The sequence below is a fragment of the Capricornis sumatraensis genome, chromosome 14 (genome assembly GCF_032405125.1).
Source record: "Capricornis sumatraensis isolate serow.1 chromosome 14, serow.2, whole genome shotgun sequence".
Lineage (NCBI taxonomy): Eukaryota > Metazoa > Chordata > Mammalia > Artiodactyla > Bovidae > Capricornis > Capricornis sumatraensis.
Window position 1 is genome coordinate 14,506,534 of NC_091082.1, and position 27,770 is coordinate 14,534,303.

At 36.5% G+C, this 27,770-nt stretch overlaps 1 protein-coding gene across 4 annotated transcripts in view; it reads right to left on the reverse strand.

Moving 5' to 3' along the window:
* The window catches only part of LOC138090497 (complement factor H-like), a 77,513-nt gene extending 56,256 nt beyond the window's left edge, over positions 1-21,257 (reverse strand). For all 4 annotated transcript variants that reach the window (XM_068986121.1, XM_068986118.1, XM_068986119.1 and 1 more), the window contains exons 1-3: positions 21,145-21,257; positions 11,156-11,344; positions 10,556-10,732 (exon numbers count right to left, since the gene is read on the reverse strand). In XM_068986121.1, coding sequence (XP_068842222.1) covers positions 10,556-10,732; positions 11,156-11,344; positions 21,145-21,202 — 424 coding nt within the window. In that variant the 5' untranslated portion in view covers positions 21,203-21,257. The remainder of the gene's footprint in view (positions 1-10,555; positions 10,733-11,155; positions 11,345-21,144) is intronic.
* Between the last annotated feature and the right edge of the window lie 6,513 nt (positions 21,258-27,770).

A 27,770-nucleotide genomic window follows, 5' to 3' on the forward strand; every position in this document is an offset into this window, starting at 1 on the left:
TAAGACATGAAAGTAACACAGATGCCCACTGGCAAATTAATGGATAAGAAAGCTGTGGTATGTGTACACAATGGAATACTACTCAGTGATTAAAAAATGCATTTGAATCAGTTCTAATGAGGTGGATGAAAATGGAGCCTATTGTACAGAGTGAAGTAAGTCAGAAAGAAAACACCATTACAGTATATTAAGGCATATGTATAGAATTTAGAAAGATGTTAATGATGACCCTAAATGTGAGACAGCAAAAGAGATAGGATGTAAACCACAGACTTTTGAACTCTGTGGGAGAAGACAAGGGTGGGGTGATTTAAGAGAATAGCATTGAAACATGTATATTATAATATGTGAAATAGATTGCCAGTCCAGGTTCGATGCATGAGACAAGGGCGTCAGGGCCAGTGCACTGGGATGACTTTGAGGGATGGGATGGGGTGGGAGGTGGGATGTGGCTTCAGGATGGGAAACATGTACACTCTTGGCTGATTCATGTCAATGTATGGCAAAAAACACTACAATATTGTATATTAATTAGCCTCCAGTTAAAATAAATAATTAATTTTAAAAATGCTCTAGGAACATGCAGCATTAGATTATAACAGTAAAATGCTAATAGTAATATATAAATAATTACTTTAAATGTAAATGGATTAAACTCTCCAACTAAAAGACACAGTTTGGCTGAATGAATAGAAAACAAGACCCATATATAGGCTGTCTACAAGAGACCCACTTCAGACCTAGAGACACATACAGACTGAAATTAAAAGGATGCAAAATATATTCCATGCACATGGAAATGAAAAGGAAGTTGGAGAGGCAATTCTCATTTCTGATAAAATTGACTTTAAAATAAAGAATATTATACAAGATAAAGAAGAGACATTACATAATAATCAATGAATCAATCCCAAAAGAAGACAAAATTCTAAACATCTATGGACCCAGCATAGAAGCACCTCAGTACATAAGTCAAATACTAACAAACATAAAAAGGGAAATTGACAGCAACACAATAATGGTAAGGGATGTTAACACCCCAGTTATACCAATGGGCAGATCATCAAAATAGAAAATTAATAAGGAAACACAAACCTAAATGAAACATTAGACCAAAGGGCCCTAATTGATATCTTCAGCATTTTCCACACAAATCCAAAAGAAAACACTTTCTTCTCAAGTGTGCTTGGAACATTTTCCAGGATAGACTATCAGATCAGATCAGTCGCTCAGTCATGTCCGACTCTTTGCAACCCCATGCACTGCAGCATGCCAGGCCTCCCTGTCCATCACCATCTACTAGAGTTCACTCAAAGTCACGTCCATCGAGTTGGTGATGCCATCCAGCCATCTCATCTTCTGTTGTTCCCTTCTCCTCCTGCCCCTAATGCCTCCCAGCATCAGAGTCTTCCAAAGAGTCAACTCTTCACATGAGGTGGCCAAAGTACTGAAGTTTCAGCTTTAGCATCATTCCTTCCAAAGAAATCCCACGGCTGATCTCCTTCAGAATGGACTGGTTGGATCTCCTTGCAGTCCAAGGGACTCTCAAGAGTCTTCTCCAACATCACAGTTCAAAAGCATCAATTCTTCATCGCTCAGGTTTCTTCACAGTCCAACTCTCACATCCATACATGACCACTGGAAAAATCATAGCCTTGACTTGAAAGACCTTTGTTGGCAAAGTAATGTCTCTGCTTTTCAATATGCTACCTAGATTGGTCATAACTTTCCTTCCAAGGAGTAAGTGTCTTTTAATTTCATGGCTGCAGTCACCATCTGCAGTGATTTTGGAGCCCCCCCAAAGTAAAGTCTGACACTGTTTCCATTGTTTCCCCATCTATTTCTCATGAAGTGATGGGACCAGATGCCATGATCTTCGTTTTCTGAATGTTGAGCTTTAAGCCAACTTTTTCACTCTCCTCTTTCACTTTCATCTAGAGGCTTTTTAGTTCCTCTTCACTTTCTGCCATAAGGGTGGTGTCATCTGCATATCTGAGGTTATTGATATTTCTCCCAGCAATCTTAACTCCAGCCTGTGCTTCTTCCAGCCCAGTGTTTCTCATGATGTACTCTGCATATAAGTTAGATAAACAGGTTGACAATATACAGCCTTGACGTACTCTTTTTCCTATTTGGAACCAGTCTGTTGTTCCATGTCCATTTCTAACTTTTGCTTCCTGACCTGCATATAGGTTTCTCAAGAGGAAGGTCAGGTAGTCAGGTATTCCTATCTCTTTCAGAATTTTCCACAGTTTATTGTGATCCTCACAGTCAAAGGCTTTGGCATAGTTAATAAAGCAGAAATAGATGTTTTTTCTGGAACTCTCTTGCTTTTTCCATGATCCAGCGCATGTTGGCAATTTGATCTCTGGTTCCTCTGCCTTTTCTAAAACCAGCTTGAACATCTGGAAGTTCACGATTCACATATTGCTGAAGCCTGGCTTGGATAATATTTAGCATTACTTTACTAGCATGTGAGATGAGTGCAATTGTGTGGTAGTTTGAGCATTCTTTGGCATTGCCTTTCTTTGGAATTAGAATGTATACTGACCTTTTCCAGTCCTGTGGCCACTGCTGAGTTTTCCAAATTTGCTGGCATATTGAGTGCAGCACTTTCATAGCACCATCTTTCAGGATTTGAAATAGCTCAACTGGAATTCCATCATCTCCACTGTAAAGGAACAATATTACCTAGGAATCTGGAATGTCAGGTCCATGAATCATGGCAAATTGGAAGTGGTCAAACAGGAGATGGCAAGAGTGAACATCGACTTTCTAGGAATCAGCGAACTAAAATGGGCTGGATTGGATGAATTTAACTCAGATGACCATTATATCTACTACTGCGGGCAGGAATCCCATAGAAGAAATGGAGTAGCCAACATGGTTAACAAAAGAGTTAACCAAATGGTTAACCAAAATGCAGTACTTGGATGCAATCTCAAATATGACAGAATGATCTCTCTTCATTTCCAAGGCAAACCATTCAATATCACGGTAATCCAAGTCTATGCCCCAACCAGTAACGCTGAAGAAGCTGAAGGGGAACGGTTTTATGAAGACCTACACGACCTTATAGAACGAACACCCAAGAAAAAGAGGATAGACTATATTTGGGCCAAAAATCAAACCTCAGTAATGATTAAACATTGAAATTCTATGAAGCATTTTTCTGACCACAATACTATGAGACTAGATATCAATTACAGTAAAAAACACAAACACTTGGACAGTAAACAATATGCTTTTACATAATGAACAGGTAAGTGAAGAAATCAAAAGGGAAATCAAAGAATTCTTGAAACCAATGACAATGAAAACATGATAACTCAAAACCTATGGAATGCAACAAAACAGTCCTAAGAGGGAAGTTTATAGCAAAAAAAAAAAAAAAATCAGATAGACAACCTAACTTTACACCTCAAACAACTGGATAAAGAAGGACATTAAAAAAAAAGTTAGTAGAACAAAAGAAATCCTACAGATCAGATCAGAAATAAATGAAAAAGAAATGAAGGAACAATGGTAAAGATTAATAAAACTAAAAGGTGCTTCTTTGAGAAGATAAACAAAATTGTCAATTAGTCAAATCCATCAAGAAAAAAAGGGAGAAAAATCAAATCCACAAAATTAGGAATGAGAAAGGAGAGGGTAACAGACAACACAGAAATACAAAGGATCATAAGGGGTTACTATAAGCAACTATATGCCAATAAAACGGACAACATCTATTCTTAGAAAAGTTCAATCTACCAAGACTGAACCAGGAAGAAATAGAAATTATGAACAAGCCAAATACTTGCACTGAAACTGAAAATGTGATTTAAAAAACTCCCAGAAAATTGAAGCACAGGGCCAGATAGTTTCACAGGTGAATTCTCTCAAACATTTAGAGAAGAGCTAATGCCTATTCTTATAAAAACTCTTTTAAAAAACTGCAGAGGAAGGAACGCTTCCAAACTCATTCTACAAGGCCATCATCACCCTAATACCAAAACCAGACAAAGACAACATGAAAAAGAAAATTATAGGCCAATATCATTGTTGAAAATAGATGGAAAAATCCTCAACAAAACTCTAGCAAACAGAATTCAAAAATACATTAAGAAGATAGCACACTATGATCAGTTTGGGTTAATCCCAAGGATGCAAGCATTCTTCAATATACTTGTGTATATCCATCAATGTGATATACCATATTAACAAATTGCAAGATAAAACCATATGGCCATCTCAATAGAGGCAGAAAAAGCTTTTGAAAAATTTCAGTACCCATTTATGATAAATACTCTTCAAAAAATGAGCAAAGAAGGAACCTACCTCAGCATAATAAAGGCCATATATGAGAAATCCAGAACAAACATTATTCTCAAAGGTGAAAAACTGAAAGCATTCCCTCTGAGATCAGGAAAAGAGTGCCCACTCTCACTACTATTAGACAACATTGTTTGGAAGCCCTCCCAATAGCAATCACAGAAGAAAAAGAAATGAAAGAAATCCAGATTGGAAAAGAAGAAGCAAAACTCTCATTGCTTGCAGACAGACGATACTATACATAGAAATCCGAAAGATATGTTCAGAAAATTACTAGAGGTAATCAGCGAATTTAGCAAACTGACAGCATACAAAATGAATACACAGAAATCACTTGCATTACTCTGTACTAACAATGAAACATCAGAAAGAGAAATTAAGGTATCAATACCATTTACCATTGCAACAAAAAGAATAAAATGCCTAGGCAAAAAAACCTAAGGAGACGTAAGAGCGATATACAGAAAAGTACAGACATTGAGGAAAGAAATCAAAGACAGCATAAAGAGATGGAGAGATATTCCATGTTCCTGGGTTAGAAGAATCAACATTATGAAAATGACTATACTACCAAATATAATTGGAAGACTCAATGCAATCTGTGTCAAAATACCAATGCTATTTTTCACAGAACTAGAACAAAAAGTCATAATTCATATGGAAACACAAAAGACCTGAATAGCCAAAGCAATCTTGAGAAAGAAAAATAGAGCTAGAGGAATCAGCCTTCCTGACTTCAGACTGACTACAAAGCTATAGGTATCCAGACAGTATGGTACTGGCAGAAAAACAGAAATATAGACCAATGGAACAAGATAGAAAGCCCAGAGATTAACCCATACACCTACAAATAACTTATGTTTGACAAAAGAGGCAAGAATATACCATGGGGCAAATAGAGGGTCTTTCATAAGTGCTGCTGGGAAAACTTTGACAGCTACATGGAAAAGAATGAAATTAGACTACTTTCTAACACCATACACAAAGATAAACTCAAAATGGATGGAAAACACAGGCAGAACACCCTATGGCATAAATCACAGCAAGATCCTCTATGACCCACCTAGAGTAGTGGAATAAAAACAAAGATAATCAAGTGGGACGTAATTAAACTTAAAAGCTTCTCCACAGCAAAGGAAACTATGAATAAGGTGAAAAGACAATGCTCAGAATGGGAAAAGAAAAATACCAAATGAAACAACTGACAAAGGATTAATTTCCAAAACATACAAGCAGCTCATACAAATCAATACCAGAAAAACAAACAACCCAATCAAAAAGTGGGAAAAAGACCTAAACAGACATTTGTCTAAAGACCTAAAATGGCTAATAAATGCATGAATATATTCTCAATATCACTATTAGAGAAACACAAGTCAAAACTACAATGAGACATCACTTCACACCAGTCAGGATGACCATCATTAAAAAGTCTACAAACAATAAATGCTGGAGAAGGTGTGAAGAAAAGGCAACCCTCTTGCACTGTTAGTCAGAATGTAAATTGATACAGCAACTATAAAGAACAGTATGGAGAGTACTTACAAAGCCAGGAGTAAAACCACTATATGACCCACCAACCCCACTCCTAGGTATATACCCTGAGGGAACCAAAATTGAAAAAGACACATGTACCCCAATGTTCCCTGAAGTTCCATTTACAACAGCTAGGATATGGAAGCAACATAGATGTCCACAGATTAATAGATAAAGAAGCTGCGCTACATATATACAGTGGAATATTACTCAGTCATAAAAAGGAATGCACTTGAGTCAGTCCTAAAGAGGTGGATGAACATACAGCCTAGTATACAGAGTGAAGTAAGTCAGAAAGAGAAAAACAAATATCATATACTAACACATATACATGGAATCTAGAGATATTGTACTGATAAGCCTATTTGCACAGCAGCAATAGAGACACAGACACTGAGAACAGACTGATGGACACGGCTGACAGGGAGGAAGTAGAGGGTGGCATGTATGGAGAGGGTTAGCATGCAAACTTAAACTACCGTATGTAAAATAGCCAATGGGAATTTGCTGTATGACTCAAGGAATTCAATCCAGAGCTCAGTAACAACCTAGAAGGGTGGGATGGGCAGGGAAATGGGAGGGATGTTCATGTGGGAGGGGACATGGGTAAATCTATGGCTGATTCTTGTTGATGTTTGGTAGAACCCAACATAATACTGTAAAGTAAGTATACTTCAATTAAAAATAAATAAATATAAAATAAACAACCACCCACCCCTGAAATTCAATATGCCAATGGACCCAGGAGGAGGCTTGCTCATGCATGCATGAGGTAAAAGGCAGACAGATCTCTGTCTTGACTGTGATGCCTACAGTGGCTCATGAACCATCTCAATTCCTCCTCAGCTGCACTCTAGCAGTCCTGGAAAACCTATCTTAAAAATTCATGCATGGATCTAAGTCCTTCTGTGAAACTCCAGGTATTGACAAGTGGACCTCTGTCTGCTTCATTCACACATCCTTCCACCCTGTGGCCAGATCCCTGCGGTTACAACTGACCCAGAGGGAAGAGCAACCTTTGACAGACCACCAGTGATCTCGCACATAAATTTGGCTTAAATCTGTGGCCCAGAACAAGAACACAAAATTAGTAGCACTGAAACATATATATTGTCATATGTGAAGCGGATTGCCAGTCCAGGTTTGATGCATGAGACAGGGTGCTCAGGGATGGTGCACTGCAATAACCCTGAGGGATGGGATTGGGAGAGAAGTGGTAGGGGGGGGTTCAGGATGGGGAACACATGTACGCCCATGGCTGATTCATGTCACTGTATGGCAAAAACCACTGCAATATTGTAAAGTAATTAGCCTCCATTTAAAATAAAAATTTTTTAAGTAAAAAAAAGAAAAATTAAAAAAAGATGTAGTGCTACTTTGGGGGAAACAAAGGACAGGCTGTCAGTACCATTTCTTGTGCACTAATGTATCTAGACAAGACATACAAGCACAGGGATTCTGACAAAACAGGGATGAGAAGTGTTAGCAGGTACCACTATAGAAGATTCGAAATAACTGTGGAGTCTCTAGCAGGGTTGAAGGAAGTTGTCTCTCACCCAAAGGAGACTGGAACTTTAATTAGAAAAACAGCACCACAAAACTTCAAGGAACATGAACTCAAAGTATCATGACACCAACAAAGTATAAAAATCTTCAGTATTCACATCCAATTGGCAATGTGTGATTTATCCAGTGAAGAATTCAAAATAGCCATTTTAAATAACTCGCTGTGCTATAGAAAATAGAGTAAGATACTTGAACGAAAGCAGGAAAACAATAAACAATGAACAAAACAAGCAGTTTAATAAAAATATACAAATCATAAAAAACGGAAACTCTGATGCTGAAGGTTCCAAGGATGAAATGAAAAAATTCATTAAAGCGCATCAACCACAGAGTCAAAAAGGTAGAAGAATCTGTGAGATAGATGATATATCAAAGTTACCCTGTCTAGGGAGATTAAAAACAAATTTAAATTTAAAAAAAAGAATGAAAAAGAACAAAGAAAGGCTACATGATCTATGCTACATTGAAAACAGAACCGATTTGCAAATTACTGAAGTTCCAGGAGGAGAAAAGGAGATGAGGCAGAAAACATATTTAAGGAGTAATGTCTGAGAACTTCCCAAATCAAGCATGCTATTTGAATATCTAAGTTCAGGAAGCTTACAGGTGACCAAACCAAGTCAACTTAAAAAGTCCTCTACAACACACGTTTATGATATAGTTGCAAAAATCAAAGAAAAGTAGAGAAGCCTTCAAGCAGCATGAAGAAAAAACAAACAAGCTAACAAAACAAAAACCTTGAAATTTACTAAGAAGCCTTCAAGCAGCATGAAGAAAAAACAAACAAGCTAACAAAACAAAAACCTTGAAATTTACTAAGAAGCCTTCATTTGGATCTTAGCAAATCTCTCAGCAGAAACCTACTCGGCCAGGAGAAAGTGGGATGACATATTCCAAGTGTTGAAAGAAAAAACTATCAAAGAAGAAGACTTGAAAATATCATTCAGAAAAGAAAAGAATATAAAGATTTCACCAGACCAACAAATACTGAGGAAAGAGAACACAACTAGACTTTCCTTGAGGAGGGCATGGCAACCCACTCCAGTATTCTTGCCTGGAGAATCCCATGGAGGGACGAGCCTGGCAGGCTGCTGCCCACAGGGTCACAAAGAGTCAGACACAGCTGAGGTAACTGAGCAGGCACACAGACCTTCCTTACTGAAACACTAAAAGGAATTATTGAAGCTGAAATAAAAGAATGCTAATTCATTCCGTGAAAATACCTAGTACACTGGTAAATTTAAGTGCACACTCACATTCAGAACACTGCAGTACCTGGATATGGAATGTTAAACACAGCTATTTAAGAGTTAAAGTACAGGAATATAAAAATTACTATATCTACAATTATTTTTTAATTAAGTACACACTATGAAAAGAGGTCAATCATGGCATCAAAAAGATAAAATGGAGAAGGGTGAAAGGAAGGAGATTTAATATGTGGTTGATGTTCATATATTATCAGCATAAAAAACACTGCTCTCTCTGTAAGGTGTTTTACATAAATCTCATGGTAAACAAAGCAAGAATGCATACTAGATTCACAAATGGTAAAGAAAAGTTTATGAAGTGCACACTACTATAACAAAAATCATGAATTCAAAGAGGCAAGCCATCAGAGGAACGAAAGAATTAGGAAACTATAAAACATCCTATAAAATGAAAAAGATAATATTAATATATCCTTATCTATCAATAATTACTCTAAATATAAAGGATTGTGTGTTTGCATGCTAAGTCACTACAGTTGTGTCTGACTCTTTGAGACTCAATGGACTGTAACTGTCCAGGCTCTTCTGTCCATGGGATTTCCCAGGCAAGAATACTGGAGTGGGTTGCCATTTCCTTCTTCACTATTTTCTTCTATCTCAATGAAATTCTTAAGCAATTACTTTGAATTACTTCTCAGACAAATCGTCCATATCTATTATTTGGGGTCAGTAACTGAAAAACTATTGTGTTTCTCTGTTAACATTTTAGTCCTTTGATGTCTGTGTCCCTTGAAGTCTCAAGTTGCTGTGTTTGCATTTAAAGAAGCAGTCACTCCCTTCTGCCTTTACAGACTGACCTGAGGAGGGAAGTACACTGTCACATTGATAGGGATTTTGAGACTTTTCAGACATTTTTTAAGGATACACCTATCCCATGTACTCAATTCCTCCTAGGAAAGAATTCTGAATCTCATATGCTTCTATTAACACAGCAAAGACAGTCTCTGTACTGACAGTTTCCTGGCTGCTTCCCTGGAGCAATGCCAAATGCACACATTCATGTGCTTTCTCACAGACCCACGGGGACAGGTTGGCTTCTAGATGTCCCACAGGCCATCTGCAAAGGTCTAGGTGCCACCATGGGGACTTACACAGGGAGCTGGCCCTGGGGAGGGGATGTAGATGAGATGAGGGGCCCAGGGGTGAGCAGAACCACAAGCACAGTGTCTGCAATGGTTTGGGACTCCTTGGTGGGGTCTCCATGTGGTCAGTAGAACCCATGTTCCTTGAAGAATTCTAGCCCTGGATGCTGTGCACCTGCCCTCTTCCCACCCCCCAGCCATGCAAGTGACCCTAGTGGCCTGGATAAGGGGAGAGAGAAGTGCACTGGAAGGTGGAACTGCCGCCCTTGCTCACACACTCTTATTTTGCCCACAGGTAAAATCCTGTGCTGAGGGGTCTGTCTTGGCACTAAGCAGTGCCACCTCAGGGGCAAAATGAGGCTACTGCTCTAACCCTCAGTGAGAAATCCAGTATTCAATCTTTGTGCTCTAGCAGCATGCTGTCGTTTCTGTTAGACTCCTGGACCCCCACAAAGATCCTCTTATCCACAAATGATGGTCAAAGTCTGCGTATATATCAGGAAAGTCAGTGAGACTCCTGCCATCTTTCTGACCTCACTCTTTTATTACAGGTTTCTTCTTTGTGGATCTTTTCCTATTTTCTTGACTAATGTCTATCAATAGGTACATGTATTTTGTTATATACTTATCAAGATGTCTACAGGTACACTCATAGACACTTGTAAACAATAAAATTAAATAGGTCTTTTGGCAAAACAAGAATTTGATATATACTTTTTGAGTGGATAATACAGCTGAGTCTTAGAAAATTATGAACACACTGGAATCTCAGCCCAGTTTACTCACTGACAAGGGTGCATCTGGGAGGAGGAGACCAGCCACTCTCTGTGCAGGTCATTGTGTTCTGATCATTTTGAAGACTGTAGCCTTCATAGCAGCGAACTCTTACAGTTTCACCCTGTAAATATTTTTCTTCACGATGTGGGTTATGTCCATTTTCCAAATAATTGAAAATACATTGTCCTTAGGATCATAAAATTAATACGAAAGAAGTACAACATAAATTTGGGAAATAGTACATTAAAGATTAACCTTATAGAATTTACATAAAAATACATTAGTACTCAAATAAAACATGTAACAATAAAAATGGAAGCTACTACCACATTTGTGGAAAATGAAAACGATAACATTCCATATTATTTGTCTTTAGTTTTATGACTAAAATATGTATAAATGATGCAGATATTCTTGTAAAGTCTCTGTATCTCTCACAGGATTTACATGAAAAGCCTCTAGTAAACAGAAGTCCTATTGGATTTTGCTCATAGAACTCATCCCTTGGCCCTACCGTTGTTACATAATACTTAACTGTACTCACTTGTCAACTTTTGTCTCTTCACTCTTTCAAAGATTATGCATATAAACTTAAAGAGGTTTACTTACGGAGGCATGGTTCTTCTGGAGACCATCCTTGTGCTGTGCAAGTCAGGTGGTCCCAGGAACGTTGTGAAGGAGGCACAAAATACCGATCACAGGAATAGACAAACTGTTGATTTACATGTGCTGGAAAGTATCCTCTGTATGAATAATACAGCCATCCATGTTTGATTACTGGATAATCACAAGGTTTCCCTTGGAATAAAAAAAGTAGAAATAATGTTTTACCTCAGTATACAATTTGAATTAATATTTCATCTATGAATTATATCCTTGTTCAGTTAATTACACTCATTCCATTATGGTTTCTAGGGAAAAAAAGTTATAGAAAATTCAGATGATTGAAGTATATAAGGAACTCCTTGCTCTCTTGGTAGGAAACTATACAGACCTATTAAATAAATTCTCCTTAAATACAGAAGTCCCAACCTTGGTTCACTACACTAGCATCTTAATCAAGAGATGAAAGTACAGATTTTATCTTGTGGCTCATCTGCTTTCTTTTTCTTTCTTCTCCATTCTCATCAGAAACCAGAATCCTGACATTTATTTTCATACCAAGTCAATGTAGAAATCAAACAGATCTTTTTATAATTATCATTCATTAATTTACTTTTCTGTTTATTGGAAATATGTGATATATAGAGAGAACTACAACAATTTTTCATTGATCAGATCACACAGAGTAACATTCTTATTTATCCATCAAACTAGACATGAAGATATCTTTTCCCTTGCTTGTCTAATCAGAGAAATGAGCAATGAATAATTCTTAATATTTAAATTGTTAAGATGAAGGGAACCCCTAGTCACTTATGGTCTAATTTTAATTGGAGAATGATGTATTTTTCAGTATTTCTTACAAATATTTTAAATGAGGTATAACATAATTACATTTTATTGTTAGCATATATTGAGTAATTTTCATGTATATGCTTGCTATGTGAATTATAAAATTTGATTCTTTGCATATCTTAATCCATTTCTTTAACAAAGACTTGTCAATTATACCCTCTCATGGCCTATAGTCTGCATTTCTCATCACTGATAGATTTCCCCGACTTTTTTGAAGCTTGTCTACATTTTTAAGTTTGAAATGCTTACGTAGTTTGATTCCTGTTAAGTAATAGTCTAGGTTTCTGTCCACTAATTTTGGGAGATTAGACCATTGTCTCTTCAGCCTTGAATTTTACAAATTTCAGCATGTATGTTAAGATATATGTATCTTTCAATAATTCTATGTTGGGCAAGTTTGAGTCTTTGTATTTGCAAGAACCAAGTGAGAAGGACTCAATTAACTTTGTCATTACATTGTAGAGGAGAGATTTGAGTTCTGATGATCTGATTTCAGAACTAGTACATTTATCATTTTGATGCATCATAAAATATGAATACAGTAAAACAATCCTCTGACACTCACTTCCAAAAGGTACACAAAGAGAGCATAATTAAAAGTAAGCATCATTACTATCACTGGCGTGAGCTATTTTCCTCCTCTCTTATATTTGGGCACATGTGAATCTGTCTTTGTCTCTCTAACCAGATCATTTATTGAAGCACATATAATAGTCCACTATAGTTCGAATGTCATTGACTTTGTCAATACTCAGAACAGCCTCATTCTTCTCTTACACTCCTACCAACACAGGTTCAGGTCTCATGAGCAGGCTTGGCTGTTCATCATAATGTTGGCTCAGATTGATCTCAAAACTGATGAAAAGTATTCACTCAGTTTTAAAGTGTTTCTAGTCTTTCTGTACCTCTGCAACTTACTCCAAAGATCCAGGCCCAGGATCTTATAATTTTTAAATTTAAGTTTTAAATGTCATGTTATTAGGTCCAGCCTCACACATGGGAGTCGTTCTGAGTGATGAATTTGCCCTAATATAGGTTCACTTTCAGCACCTGTGTATCATTCCAGATGCATCTCCTTTGCAGCATTAAACTAGCTGATGATACAAAAGAGGAAAGGAACAGGCCTGACAACAAAGTCCTGCATCTGATAATCAGCTCATCTAATGAAACTATGAATATTGATAAGCTATTTAAATAGTTTCCTCATGTTGTCAACAAGAACTTCACAAGGTGCCTTGTGGGATAACCTTGTTGTGATATAAATAGAATTGGGTTGATCGACCATTTTCAAAGGGCTTCCCTATGGCTCAGTGGTGAAGAATCCATCTGCAATGCAGCAGACACAGGAGATGTAGGTTTCATCTGTGGGTCAGAAAGATTCCCCTGGAGAAGGAAATAGCAACCCACTGCAATATCCTTGCCTGGAGAATTCCACAGACAGAGGATCCTGGTAGGCTATAGTCCAAAGGATCACAAAAGTTGTACATGATTGAGCGACTAAGCACACAGCACCATTTTCACAAATCCATCTTAAACAAGATTAAATATTTTTCTTAAAATTCTTATGCAGATTAAAATCTGTTTCATACTGCTAATACCTTCATTTTAATGGAACTTATGCTTTGAAAATTCATTTTAAATGTATGCTTGGAATTACCATTAAGGTCACTGAACTGTTTTATATCATTACAGTTTTCTTTCGTGGAATAACTGGTTTAAGTATGCTGAAATTTTACAGTGTACTGTTAGAAGATTGTTTAGAGGCAACTTAGAGGAAGTTGAGGAGTAAAGGAAGCATCCCCTGAAAATATTCTGTTCAGCTCACCTGACGTTTTTCTATATGTGATGGTTTTAGGAAAGTCCACAACACCTTCCACACTTCTCTCTCCAAATATTAAAGCTTGAGTCCTCACTACTGATTGTGCAGGACTTAGTGACCATTTCTCATGATTACACATGCCTGATGTGACAGTGTGACAAACTCATACCTGATGTGGAGGCTTCCTCCTCCCTGTCTGAGGTCTCTGGCCCTGAAGAAAGCTAGCTGTCTCACGAGCTAGCTGCAGAGATGCCCACGTGGTCAGGTGCTGAGGCCTCTCCCAAAAGCCAGGAGAGTGAGCCAACTTGGAAGCAAAGCCTCCAGCCCAGCTGAGCATCCAGGTGACAGCAGCCCAGGCCATTACCCAGTTGCCACCCAAACAGAGTGACTCAGAATTAGCCAGTGAGGCACTTTCCTCATTCTGAGCCACAGGAATTCTAAGAATATGGAGGTGTGTGTTCTTAAGCCAATAAGTTTTTTTGGAAAATTTGTTACTTAGGAGTATGTGTCTAATACAATGGCTATCCCAGATATAGTAGTACAGGCAGGTTTGATCCCACTCCAGTATTCTTGCCTGGAAAATCCCATGGACCAAGAAGCCTGGTGGGCTACAGTCAATGGGGAGGCAGCACATGACTGAAGCGACTTAGCATGCAGGTATGGAGGCACGCAGACATCTACTACAATAGGCGTTAGATAATGTGAGTTGAATATAATGGCTTGGATCCGATATTACAATTATTTTACATGCTAAAACTTTCACAATTGCACCCTTATATTATGAAAAATAACTGTGTATAAATATTCAAACATTTAGCTTTAAGACCACTTTTAGAAAGAGTTCAGTTGTTAATGAGAAGACGTGTTGCATTGGAATGTCTGGTGAAGAGTTGTCAAAGTTTCACATTTCTCTTTCATGTTGTGTACTCCTTTTCCTCTTATTTAGAAATATGCCTGTAGCCTTATCTATAATTGATTAATAAACCATCACTCATATACCTGGGAATCAGGAGAAACTGAACTAAATAACATGTCTGCCTGCTCCTTAACAAGAATAATGGTGATCCAGCCTTTCTTATAAGTGATCTGGTTCCCGAGCTACTTTTTTTTTTTTTTCAATTTGTGTGATTTTTTATTTATTATTTTCTATATTTTTAAGATTTTTAAAATTTATTTATTTTAATTGGAGATTAATTACTTTACAATATTGTATTGGTTTTGCCATACATCAACGTGAATCCGCCACAGGTATACTATTAATTGTAACACTTAGGACTAGACAGGGAGCTTTATTGTGCTGTAAATCTTGTTCATGAAGAAAATTGCCAAATGGTCTAAAATGGTCTAAAATAACATGCAACAAATTATGAGATGAAAAATGCAGAATGATGCATATTTTATTCACATCTTGAATTTCATAAGATATCATAAAACTCATTAGAGGTTTCATTTAAAAGAACTTAAAGACAAATGGATTATTAAAGAAAATGAAAGACAAAAACATCATAATGAATAACTTAAAAGTTTACTTTTTTGGAGTAAAATCTTTGTTTTTACTATTTAATTACTGATACTAATACATTTATATAATTTACTTTTTTGTTTTTTTCATTAGTTTTTATTGGAGTATAGATGCTCTACATTGTTGGGTTAGCTTCTGCTGTACATCAAAATAAATCAGTTCCATGAAAAAAATATATATATATACATAAATATATATACCCTTTTTTAATTTCTCTCCCATTTAGGTCACCAGACAGCATTGAGTGGAAGTCCCTATGATACATAGTAAGTTCTCATTAGTTATCTTTTTTTATTCAAAACAGCCAGGAAATGGAATCAACCAAAATGTCCATGAACAGAAGATTAGATACAGAAGAAGTGGTATATATATACAATGAAATATTACTCAGCCATAAAAAGGGATGGGATTGTGCAATTTGCAGAGATGTGGATAGACCTAGAAACTGTCATACAGAGTGAGGCAAGTCATGAAGAGAAAAATAAATATTATATAATATTGCTTATATATGGAATCTAGACAAATGATTTAAATGAACTTATTTGCAAAGCAAAAATAGAGATACAGGCATAGAGAATGGATGTATGGATACCAGGGGGCCCAAGGGTAGAGGGATGAATTAGGAGATTGAGCTTGACATGTATACACTATTGTGTAAAAAATAGATAAGTAATGAAAAGGACTTATAAGTTTAAAAATAAAAGTGACAAGTTTCTTTCAAAGTTGTCAACATTTCTATTTCTTTCTGAAAATAATTCTAAATGTATCAGCATTACACTGGAAATGAAGTCTATATCCCACATTTTGTAAAAGGAAAATGTATCTTGTACCCAAGTTGATTTTTTAAAGCCTTAAATTAACAGTGAGGATAATGAACTTCAATAGATCTATTAAGCTGTAATTGCAATACAGTCAACTGAATATATTTAAAATGAGATTTGAACCTGCAAAAATCACCATGTGTAAATGTATAAAAATAACCATTGTTCTCCAGAGTTTCCTCATATTACAAGTAAGACTCTCCTAAAAATTCTAGAATTATAATCTAGCTTTTCTGTGACACATTTTCTATTCACATTTTAATGAGCATGAAACATGGCACAATACTTTACATACCTTTTTGCACTGTGAAACTCAACTGACATAGAAAAGTATTTTTTATTATTTTTTTAATTTCATTTATTTATTTATTTTACTTTACAATACTGTATTGGTTTTATCATACATTGACATGAATCCACTACAGGTGTACATGAGTTCCCAACCCTGAACCCCCCTCCCACCTCTCTCCCCATATCATCTCTCTGGGTCATCCCAGTGCATCAGCCCCAAGCATCCTGTATCCTGTATCGAACCTAGAATGGCAATTCGTTTCTTATATGATATTATACATGTTTCAATGCCATTCTCCCAAATCATCCCACCCTCTCCCTCTCCCACAGAGTCCAAAAGTCTGTTCTATATATCGGTGTCTCCTTTGCTGTCTCATATACAGGGTTATCATTACCATCTTCCTAAATTCCATATATATGTGTTACTATACTATATTGGTGTTTTTCTTTCTGGCTTCCTTCACTCTGTATAATCAGCTCCAAATTCATCCACCTCATTAGAACTGATTCAAATGTATTCTTTTTAATGGCTGAGTAATACTCCATTGTGTATATGTACCACAGCTTTCTTATCCATTCATCTGCTGATGGACATCTAGGTTGCTTCCATGTCCTAGCTATTATAAGCAGTGCTGCGATGAACACTGGGGTACACGTGTCTTTTTCAATTCTGGTTTCCTCGGTGTGTATGCCCAGCAGTGGGATTTCTGGGTCATAAGGCAGTTCTATTTGCATTTTTTTTAAGGAATCTCCACACTGTTCTCCATAGTGGCTGTACTAGTTTGCATTCCCACCAACAGTGTAAGAGGGTTCCCTTTTCTCCACACCCTCTCCAGCATTTATTGCTTCTAGACGTTTGGATCATAGCCATTCTAACTGGTGTGAAATGGTACCTCATTGTGGTCTTGATTTGCATTTCTCTGATAATGAGTGATGTTGAGCATCTTTTCATGTGTTTGTTAGCCATCCGTATGTCTTCTTTGGAGAAATGTCTATTTAGTTCTTTGGTCCATTTTTTGATTGGGTCATTTATTTTTCTGGAATTGAGCTGTATAAGTTGCTTGTATACTTTTGAGAGCAGTTGTTTACCAGTTGCTTCATTTGCTATTATTTTCCCCCATTCTGAAGGCTGTCTTTTCACCTTGCTTATAGTTTGCTTTGTTGTGCAGAAGCTTTTAATTTTAATTAGATCCCATTTGTTTCTTTTTGCTTTTATCCAGTATTCTGGGAGGTTGATCATAGAGGATCCTGCTGTAATTTATGTCCGAGAGTGTTTTGCCTATGTTCTCCTCTAGGAGTTTTATAGTTTCTGGTCTTATGTTTAGATCTTTAATCCATTTTGAGTTTATTTTTGTGAATGGCGTTAGAAAGTGTTCTAGTTTCATTCTTTTACAAGTGGTTGACCAGTTTTCTCAGCACCATTTGTTAAAGAGATTGTCTTTTCTCCATTGTATATTCTTGCCTCCTTTGTCAAAGATAAGGTGTCTATAGGTGTGTGGATTTATCTCTGGGCTTTCTATTTTGTTCCATTGATCTATATTTTTGTCTTTGTGCCAGTACCATATGGTCTTGATGACTGTGGCTTCAAGGGGATTCCCATAAGGATAACAGCTGATCTTTCAATAGAAACTCTTCAGGCCAGGAAGGAATGGCAAGACATACTTAAAGTGATGAAAGAAAATAACCTACAGCCCAGATTACTCTACCCAGCAAGGGTCTCATTCAAATATGAAGGAGAAATCAAAACCTTTACAGACAAGTAAAAACTGAGAGAATTCAGCACCACCAAACCAGCTCTTTGACAAATGCTAAAGGATATTCTCTAGACAGGAAACACAAAAGGGGTGTATAAACCCGAACCCAAAACAATAAAGTAAATGGCAATGGTATCATACTTATAAATAATTACCTTTAACATAAATGGGTTGAATGCCCCAACCAAAAGACAAAGACTGGCTGAATGGATACAAAAACAAGACCCTTATATATGTTGTCTACAAGAGACCCACCTCACAACATGGGACATATACAGAATGAAAGTGAAGGGCTGGAAAAAGATTTTCCATGCTAATAGAAACCAAAAGAAAGCAGGAGTAGCTATACTCATATCAGATAAAATAGACTTTAAAATAAAGGCTGTGAAAAGAGACAAAGAAGGACACTACATAATGATCAAAGGGTCAATCCAAGAAGAAGATATAACAACTATAAATATATATGAACCCAACACAGGAGCACTGCAATATGTAAGACAAATGCTAACAAGTATGAAAAGGGAAATTAACAATAACACAATAATAGTGGAGACTTTAATACCCTACTCACAACTATGGACAGATCAACTAAACAGAAAATTAACAAAGAAACACAAACTTTAAATGATACAATAGACCAGTTAGACTTAATTGATATCCATTGGATATTTCACCCTAAAACAATGAATTTCACCTTTTTCTCAAGTGCTCACAGAACCTTTTCCAGGATAGGTCACATCCTGGGCCATAAATCTAGCCTTGATAAATTAAAAAAAAAAAAAAAAAGAAATTGAAATCATTCCGAGCATCCTTTCTGACCACAATGCATTAAGATTAGATCTCAATTACAGGAGAAAAACTATTAAAAATTCCAACATATGGAGGCTGAACAACATGCTTCTGAATAACCAACACAGAAGAAATCAAAAAATAAATAAAAATATGCATAGCAACAAATGAAAATGAAAACACAACAACCCAAAACTTGTGGGACACTATAAAAGCAGTGCTAAGGGGAAAGTTCAAAGCAATACAGGCATACCTCAAGAAACAAGAAAAAAGTCAAATAAATAACCTAACTCTACATCTAAAGCAACTGGAAAAGGAAAAACTGGAGAACCCCAGGGTTAGTAGAAGAAAAGAAATCTTTAAAATTAGGGCAGAAATAAATGCAAAAGAAAGAAAAGAGACCATGGCAAAAATCAACAAAGCCAAAAGCTGGTTCTTTGAAAGGATAAATAAAATTGACAAACCATTAGCCAGACTCATCAAGAAACAAAGGGAGAAAAATCAAATCAACAAAATTAGAAATGAAAATGGAGAGATCACAACAGACAACACAGAAATACAAAGGATCATAAGAGACTACTATCAGCAGTTATATGCCAATAAAAATGGACAACGTGGAAGAAATGGACAAATTCTTAGAAAAGTACACCTTTCCAAAACTGAACTAGGAAGAAATAGAAAATCCTAACAGACCCATCACAAGCATGGAAATTGAAACTGTAATCAGAAATCTTCCAACAAACAAAAGCCCAGGTCCAGATGGCTTCACAGCTGAATTCTACCAAAAAACTTACAGAAGAGCTAACACTTATCCTATTCAAACTCTTCGAGAAAATTGCAGAGGAAGGTAAACGTCCAAACTCATTCTATGAGGCCACCATCACCCTAATACCAAAACCTGACAAAGATGCCACAAAAAAGAAAACTACAGGCCAATATCACTGATGAACATAGATGCAAAAGTCCTTAACAAAACTCTAGCAATCAGAATCCAACAACACATTAAAAAAGATCATATACCATGACCAAGTGGGCTTTACCCCAGGGATGCAAGGATTCTTCAATATCTGCAAATTAATCAATGTCATTCACCACATTAACATATTGAAAAATAAAAGCCATATGATTATCTCAATAGATGCAGAGAAAGCCTTTGAAAAAATTCAACATCCATTTATGATAAAAACTCTCCAGAAAGCAGGAATAGAAGGAATATACCTCAACATAATAAAAGCTATATATGACAACCCCACAGCAAATATTATCCTCAATGGTGAAAAATTGAAAGCATTCCCTTAAAGTCAGGAACAAGACAACGGTGCCCAGTTTCACCGCTACTATTCCACATAGTTCTGGAAGTTTGGGCCACAGCAATCAGAGCAGAAAAAGAAATAAAAGGAATCCAAGTTGGAAAAGAAGAAGTAAAACTCTCACTGTTTGCAGATGACATGATCCTCTACATAGAAAACCCTACAGACTCCACCAGAAAATTACTAGAGCTAATCAATGAATATAGTAAAGTTGCAGGATATAAAATCAACACACAGAAATCCCTCGCATTCCTATACACTAATAATGAGAAAGTAGAAAAAGAAATTAAGGAAACAATTCCATTCACCATTGCAAGGAAAAGAATAAAATACTTAGGAATATGTCTACCTAAAGAAACTAAAGACCTATATATAGAAAACTATAAAACACTGGTGAAAGGAATCAAAGAGGACACTAATAGATGGAGAAATATACCGTGTTCATGGATCGGAAGAATCAATATAGTGACAATGAGTATACTACCCAAAGCAATCTACAGATTCAATGCAATCCCTATCAAGCTACCAGCAGTATTTTTCACAGAGCTAGAACAAATAATTTCACAATTTGTATGGAAATTAAAAAAACCTTGAATATCCAAAGCAACCTTGAAAAAGAAGAATGGAACTGGAGGAATCAACTTGCCTAGAAAAGTATTTATTTATTTTTCCTCTTTTAGGTGAATATCTGATATTTTTCCATTAAGGTGTTCTTATGGTTATCTCACAGCGTAGACTATTTTAACCAGTCAGTTAGATCAGAAATACACACAAATGAAAATAGATAGTTATATTTAGGAGGAAGGCTGAGTGTTCACATCTGTTTCAACTTACCCTGTCCATGAGCAGTGTAAAACCACGAGGCAAGAAGGACATTGATTAGCAACAACATGTTAGATATTCCCAATGGTAAATTCACACAAATACTCCAGTTTCACTGTTTAGGGTTCAAAATCTGCTCCATTTACAGTTACCAAGTGTGACTGAATTTAAATGCATTACAATGAACCTAGTTAATTAGTTCCATTGTGTAAATATCAAAGTTCAAAGTTTCAAGATGTCCCCAACTTGTTTTGTTGGTAGTTTCACAATAAGTTATTGTATTCATCACCTGATATCTATGTGCACAACTTTCTGTGGCTCATATGGACTGGTTCCAAAGCCATATATTAGATGCTAACTTTCAATAATATATTTCTAGAGAGTAGGTGAAGTTTTTCCCAGCCATTTAGGTCATTTGTATTTTCATGGGCTTAGGGAAGTGAATAGATTTTTTTGTAATTATATTAGATCTTAAAAACAATCACACATGATAGTATACATGTTTCAATGCGATTCTCCCAAATAATCCCACCCTCTCCCTCTCCCTCAGAGTCCAGAAGTCTGTCTATACATCTCTGTCTCTTTTACTGTCTTGCATACAGGGTCATCATTACCATCTTTCTAAATTCCATATATATGGGGATGATCCAGAGAGATGATATGCGGTGGGAAGTGGGAGGGGGATTCAGGATTGGGAGCTCATATACACCAGTGGTGTATTCATGTCAATGTATGGCAAAACCAATACAGTATTGTAAAGTAAAATAAAGTAAAAATAAAATTAAAAAAAAGAAAACAATCACACAAGTTATAGCACAATCATGTTATTTGCATGCTATTTATGGGTGGGTTTTATGATTATCAATTTTCCTTATTTTTTTGACATATAATTGACATAAAACACTGAATAAGTTTCAGGTGTATGGCCTAATGATGTAATTTTAATATATCATAAATTATTACAACAATAAGTTTTGTGAACATCCATCATCTCATATAGATATAAAATTAAAGAAAAATATGTGATGAGAACTTAGGACTTACTGTCCTATTAACTTTCATACATAAGATACAGTAGAATTAAATCATGTTGTACACTACATCCTTAGTACTGATCTATCTCACAGCTGGAAGTTAATACCTTTTGACTGGCTTCATCCAGTTCCCCTATCTCCAGCCCTAGCCTCTGATAACCACAAATCAGATCTCTTTTTCAAAGTATTTGTTTGTTCAATAGGCCTACAACATTGTGTTACTTTCCACTGCACAGTGTAGCGATTCCATGTTTCTGACCATTTCAAAATAATTGCCACAGCAAGTCTAGTTACCACCTATCAAGATTTTAAAAATTGCATAATTATTGCCTATATGTTCCACACTGAATATTTCAGGTTTATGACTCATCTATTTTGCACCTGGAACTTTATCCCATTATCCTCTCCCTCACTAGAGGATCTGGAGTGCATGCCCATAAAAAGACACATACAGAGAACTGTTCCTTGCAGCTTTATTCATAAATAGCAAAAATGCACATTGTTCCCATGAACATTCAGATAATGGATAAAACATTTGTAGTACTCTAACCTGGAAAATCCTATGGATGGAGGAGCCTGGTAGGCTGCAGTCCATGGGATTGCTAGGAGTTGGATACAACTGAGCAACTTCACTTTCACTTCTTGCTTTCATGCCTTGGAGAAGGAAATGGTAACCCACCCCAGTGTTCTTGCCTGGAGAATCCCAGGGATGGGGGAGCCTGGTGGTCTGCCATCTATGGGGTCGCACAGAGTCGGACACGACTGAAGCGACTTAGCAGCAGCAGCAGCAGCAGCAGCAGCAGCAGCAGCAGTAGCAGCAGCAGCAGTTTCATATAATAGATTAATATTCACGAATTTAGAAAACACAATGAAGTACTGCTATAGACCACAGTTTGGGATAATCTCACAGCTCTCATAAAGATGAACATTGGTGTGTAAAGATGAACAGTGCTGGGATGAACAGTGCGTGTCTCTTTCAATTCTGGTTTCCTTGGTGTGTATGCCCAGCAGTGGGATTGCTGGGTCGTATAGCAGTTCTTGGGGGCAGGAGGAGAAGGGGACGACAGAGGATGAGATGGCAGGATGGCATCACTGACTCAATGGACGTGAGTCTGAGTGAACTCCAGGAGTTGGTGATGGACAGGGAGGCCTGGCATGCTGCGATTCATGGGGTCGCAGAGTTGGACACGACTGAGTGACTGAACGGAACTGAACTGAACTGATAGTAGTTCTATTTCCAGTATTTTAAGGAATTTCCACACTGTTCTCCATAGTGGCTGTACTAGTTTGCATTCCCACCAACAGTGTAAGAGGGTTCCCTTTTTTCCACACCATCTCCAGCATTTATTGCTTGTAGACTTTTGGATCACAGCCATTTTGACTGGCGTGAAATGGTACCTCATTGTGGTCTTGATTTGCATTTCTCTGATAATGAGTGATGTTGAGCATCTTTTCATGTGTTTGTTAGCTATCTGTATGTCTTCTTTGGAGAAATGTCTGTTTAGTTCTTTGGTCCATTTTTTGACTGGGTCGTTTATTTTTCTGAAATTGAGCTGCAGGAGTTGCTTGTATTTTTGAGATTAATTCTTTGTCACTTGCTTTGTTTGCTATTATTTTCTCCCATTCTGAAGGCTGTCTTTTCACCTTGCTTAGAGTTTCCTATGTTGTCCAGAAGCTTTTAAGTTTAATTAGGCTCCATTTGTTTATTTTTGCTTTTATTTCCAATATTCTGGGAGGTCACAAAGAATCTTGCTGTGACTTATGTCAGAGAGTGTTTTGCCTATGTTCTCCTCTAGGAGTTTTATAGTTTCTGGTCTTACGTTTAGATCTTTAATGTCTTTTGAGCTTATTTTTGTGTATGGTGTTAGAAAGTGTTCTAGTTTCAGTGGTTGACTAGTATTCCCAGCACCACTTGTTAAAGAGATTGTCTTTTCTCAATTGTATATTCTTGCCTCCTTTGTCAAAGATAAGGTGTCCATAGGTGCATAGGTTTATCTCTGGGCTTTCTATTTTGTTCCATTGATCTATATTCCTATCTTTGTGCCAGTACCATACTGTCTTGAAGACTGTGGCTTTGTAGTAGAGCCTGAAGTCAGGCAGGTCGATTCCTCCAGTCCCATTCTTCTTTCTCAAGACTGCTTTGGCTATTCGAGGTGTTTTTTTTTTGTTTTTTTTTTTTTTTATTTCCATACAAATTGTGAAATTATTTGTTCTAGCTTCATAGGGATTGCACTGAATCTATGGATTGCTTTGGGTAGAATATTCATTTTCACTATATTGATTCTTCTGATCCATGAACACGGTATATTTTTCCACCTATTACTGTCCTCTTTGATTTTTTTCACCAGTGTTTTATAGTTTTCTATACATAGGTCTTTTGTTTCTTTAGGTAGATATATTCCTAAGTATTTTATTCTTTCATTGCAATGGTGAATGGAATTGTTTCCTTAATTTCTTTTTCTATTTTCTCACTATTAGTGTATAGGAATGCAAGCGATTTCTGTGTGCTGATTTTATATCCTGCAACTTTACTGTATTCATTGATTAGCTCTAATAATTTTCTGGTGGAGTCTGTAGGGTTTTCTATGTAGAGGATCATGTCATCTGCAAAGTGAGAGTTTTACTTTTTCTATTCCAATCTGTATTCCTTTTATTTCTTTTTCTGCTCTGATTGCTGTGGCCAAAACTCCCAAAACCTTGTTGAATAGTAGTAGTGAGAATGGGCACCCTTGTCTTGTTCCTGACTTTACGAGAAATGCTTTCAATATTTCACCATTGAGAATAATGTTTGCTGAGGGTTTGTCATATATAGCTTTTATTATGTTGGCGTATGTTCCTTCTATTCCTGCTTTCTGGAGAGTTTTTATCATAAATGGATGTTGAATTTTGTCAAAGGCTTTCTCTGCATCTGTTGAGGTAATCATATGGTTTTTATTTTTCAATTTGTTAATGTGGTGTATTTCATTCATTGATTTGCGGATATTGAAGAATCCTTGCATCCCTGGGATAAAGCCCACTTGGTCATGATATATGATCTTTTTAATGTGTTGTTGGATTCTGATTGCTAGAGTTTTGTTAAGGATTTTTGCATCTATGTTCATCAGTGATATTGGCCTGTAGTTTTCTTTTTTTGTGGCATCTTTGTCAGGTTTTGGTATTAGGGTGATGGTGGCCTCATAGAATGAGTTTGGAAGTTTACCTTCCTCTGCAATTTTCTCGAAGAGTTTGAGTGGGATAGGTGGTAGCTCTTCTGTAAGTTTTTTTGGTAGAATTCAGCTGTGAAGCCATCTGGACCTGGGCTTTTGTTTGTTGGAAGATTTCTGATTACAGTTTCAATTTCCATGCTTGTGATGGGTCTGTTAGGATTTTCTATTTCTTCCTAGTTCAGTTTTGGAAAGTTGTACTTTTCTAAGAATTTGTCCATTTCTTCCACGTTGTCCATTTTTATTGGCATATAATTGCTGATAGTAGTCTCTTATGATCCTTTGTATTTCTGTGTTGTCTGTTGTGATCTCTCCATTTTCATTTCTAATTTTGTTGATTTGATTTTTCTCCCTTTGTTTCTTGATGAGTCTGGCTAATGGTTTGTCAATTTTATTTATCCTTTCAAAGAACCAGCTTTTGGCTTTGCTGATTTTTGCTATCATCTCTTTTGCATTTATTTCTGCCCTAATTTTGAAGATTTCTTTCCTTCTACTATCCCTGGGGTTCTTCATTTCTTCCTTTTCTAGTTAATTTAGGTGTAGGTTTGGTTATTTATTTGACATTTTTCTTGCTTTTTGAGGTATGCCTGTATTGCTATGAACTTTCCCCTTAGCACTGCTTTTATAGTGTCCCACAGGTTTTGGGTTGTTGTGTTTTCACCTTCATTCTTTCTATGCATATTTTTATTTCTTCTGTGATTTGTTGGTTATTCAGCAGTGTGTTGTTCAGCCTCCATTTGTTGGAAATTTTAATAATTTCTCTCCTGTAATTGAGATCTAATCTTAATGCATTGTGGTCAGAGAACATGTGTGGAATGATTTCAATTTTTTGAATTTACCAAGGCTAGATTTATGGCCCAGGATGTGATCTATCCTGGAGAAGGTTCCATGTGTGCTTGAGAAAAAGGTGAAATTCATTGTTTTGGGGCAAAATGTCCTATAGATATTAATTAGGTCTAACTGATCTATTGTATCATTTAAAGTTTGTGTTTCTTTGTTAATTTTCTGTTTATTTGATCTGTCCATAGGTGTGAGTGGGGTATTAAAGTCTCCCATTATTATTGTGTTATTGTTAATTTCCCCTTTCATACTTGACAGCATTTGTCTTATATATTGTGGTGCTCCTGTGTTGGGTGCATATATATTTATAATTGTTGTATCTTATTCTTGGATTGACCCTTTGATCATTACGTAGTGTCCTTCTTTGTCTCTTTTCACAGCCTTTGATTTAAAGTCAATATTATCTGATATGAATATTGCTACTCCTGCTTTCTTTTGGTCTCTATTTGTGTGGAATATCTTTTTCCAGCCCTTCACTTTCAGTCTGTATGTGTCCCTTTTTTTGAGGTGGGTCTCTTGTAGACAACATACATAGGGGTCTTAATTTTGTATCTGTTCAGCCAGTCTTTGTCTTTTGGTTGGGGCATTCAACCCATTTTCATTTAAGGTAATTGTTGATAAATATGATCCCATTTCCATTTACTCTATTATTTTGGGTTCGAGTCTATATATCCTTTCTGTGTTTCCTGTCTAGAGAATATTCTTTAGCATTTGTTGGAGAGCTGTTTTGGTGGTGCTGAATTCTTCAGCTTTTGCTTGTCTGTAAAGCTTTTGATTTCTCCTTCATATTTGAATGAGATCCTTGCTGGGTAGAGTAATCTGAGCTGTAGGTTATTTTCTTTCATCACATTAAGTATGTCCTGCCATTCGCTCCCAGGGTGAAGAGTTTCTATTGAAAGATCAGCTGTTATCCTGATGGGAATCACCTTGTGTGTTATTTGTTGTTTTTCCCTTGCTACTTTTAATATTTGTTCTATGTATTTGATCTTTGTTAATTTAATATGTGTCTTGGGGTGTTTCGCCTTGGATTTATCCTGTTTGGGAGTCTCCGGGTTTCTTGGACTTGGATGATTATTTCTTTCCCCATTTTAGGGAAGTTTTCAACTATTATCTCCTCAAGTATTTTCTCATGGTCTTTCTTTTTGTATTCTTCTTCTGGGACTCCTATGATTTGAATGTTGGGGCATTTAACATTGTCCCAGAGGTCTCTGAGATTGTCCTAATTTTTTTAAATTCGTTTTTCCTTTTTCCTCTCTGTTTTATTTATTTCTACCATTCTATCTTCTACCTCACTTATTCTATCTTCTGCCTCCATTATTCTACTGTTGGTTCCCTCCAGAGTGTTTTTGATCTCATTTATTGCATTATTCATTACATGTTGACTCTTTTTTATCTCTTCTAGGTCCCTGTTAAGCCTTTCTTGCATCTTCTCAATCCTTGTCTCCAGGCTATTTATCTGTGATTCCATTTTGTTTTCAAGATTTTGGGTCATTTTCACTATCATTTATTTGGAATTTTTTTATCAGATAGATTCCTTATCTCTTCATCTTTTGTTTGGTTT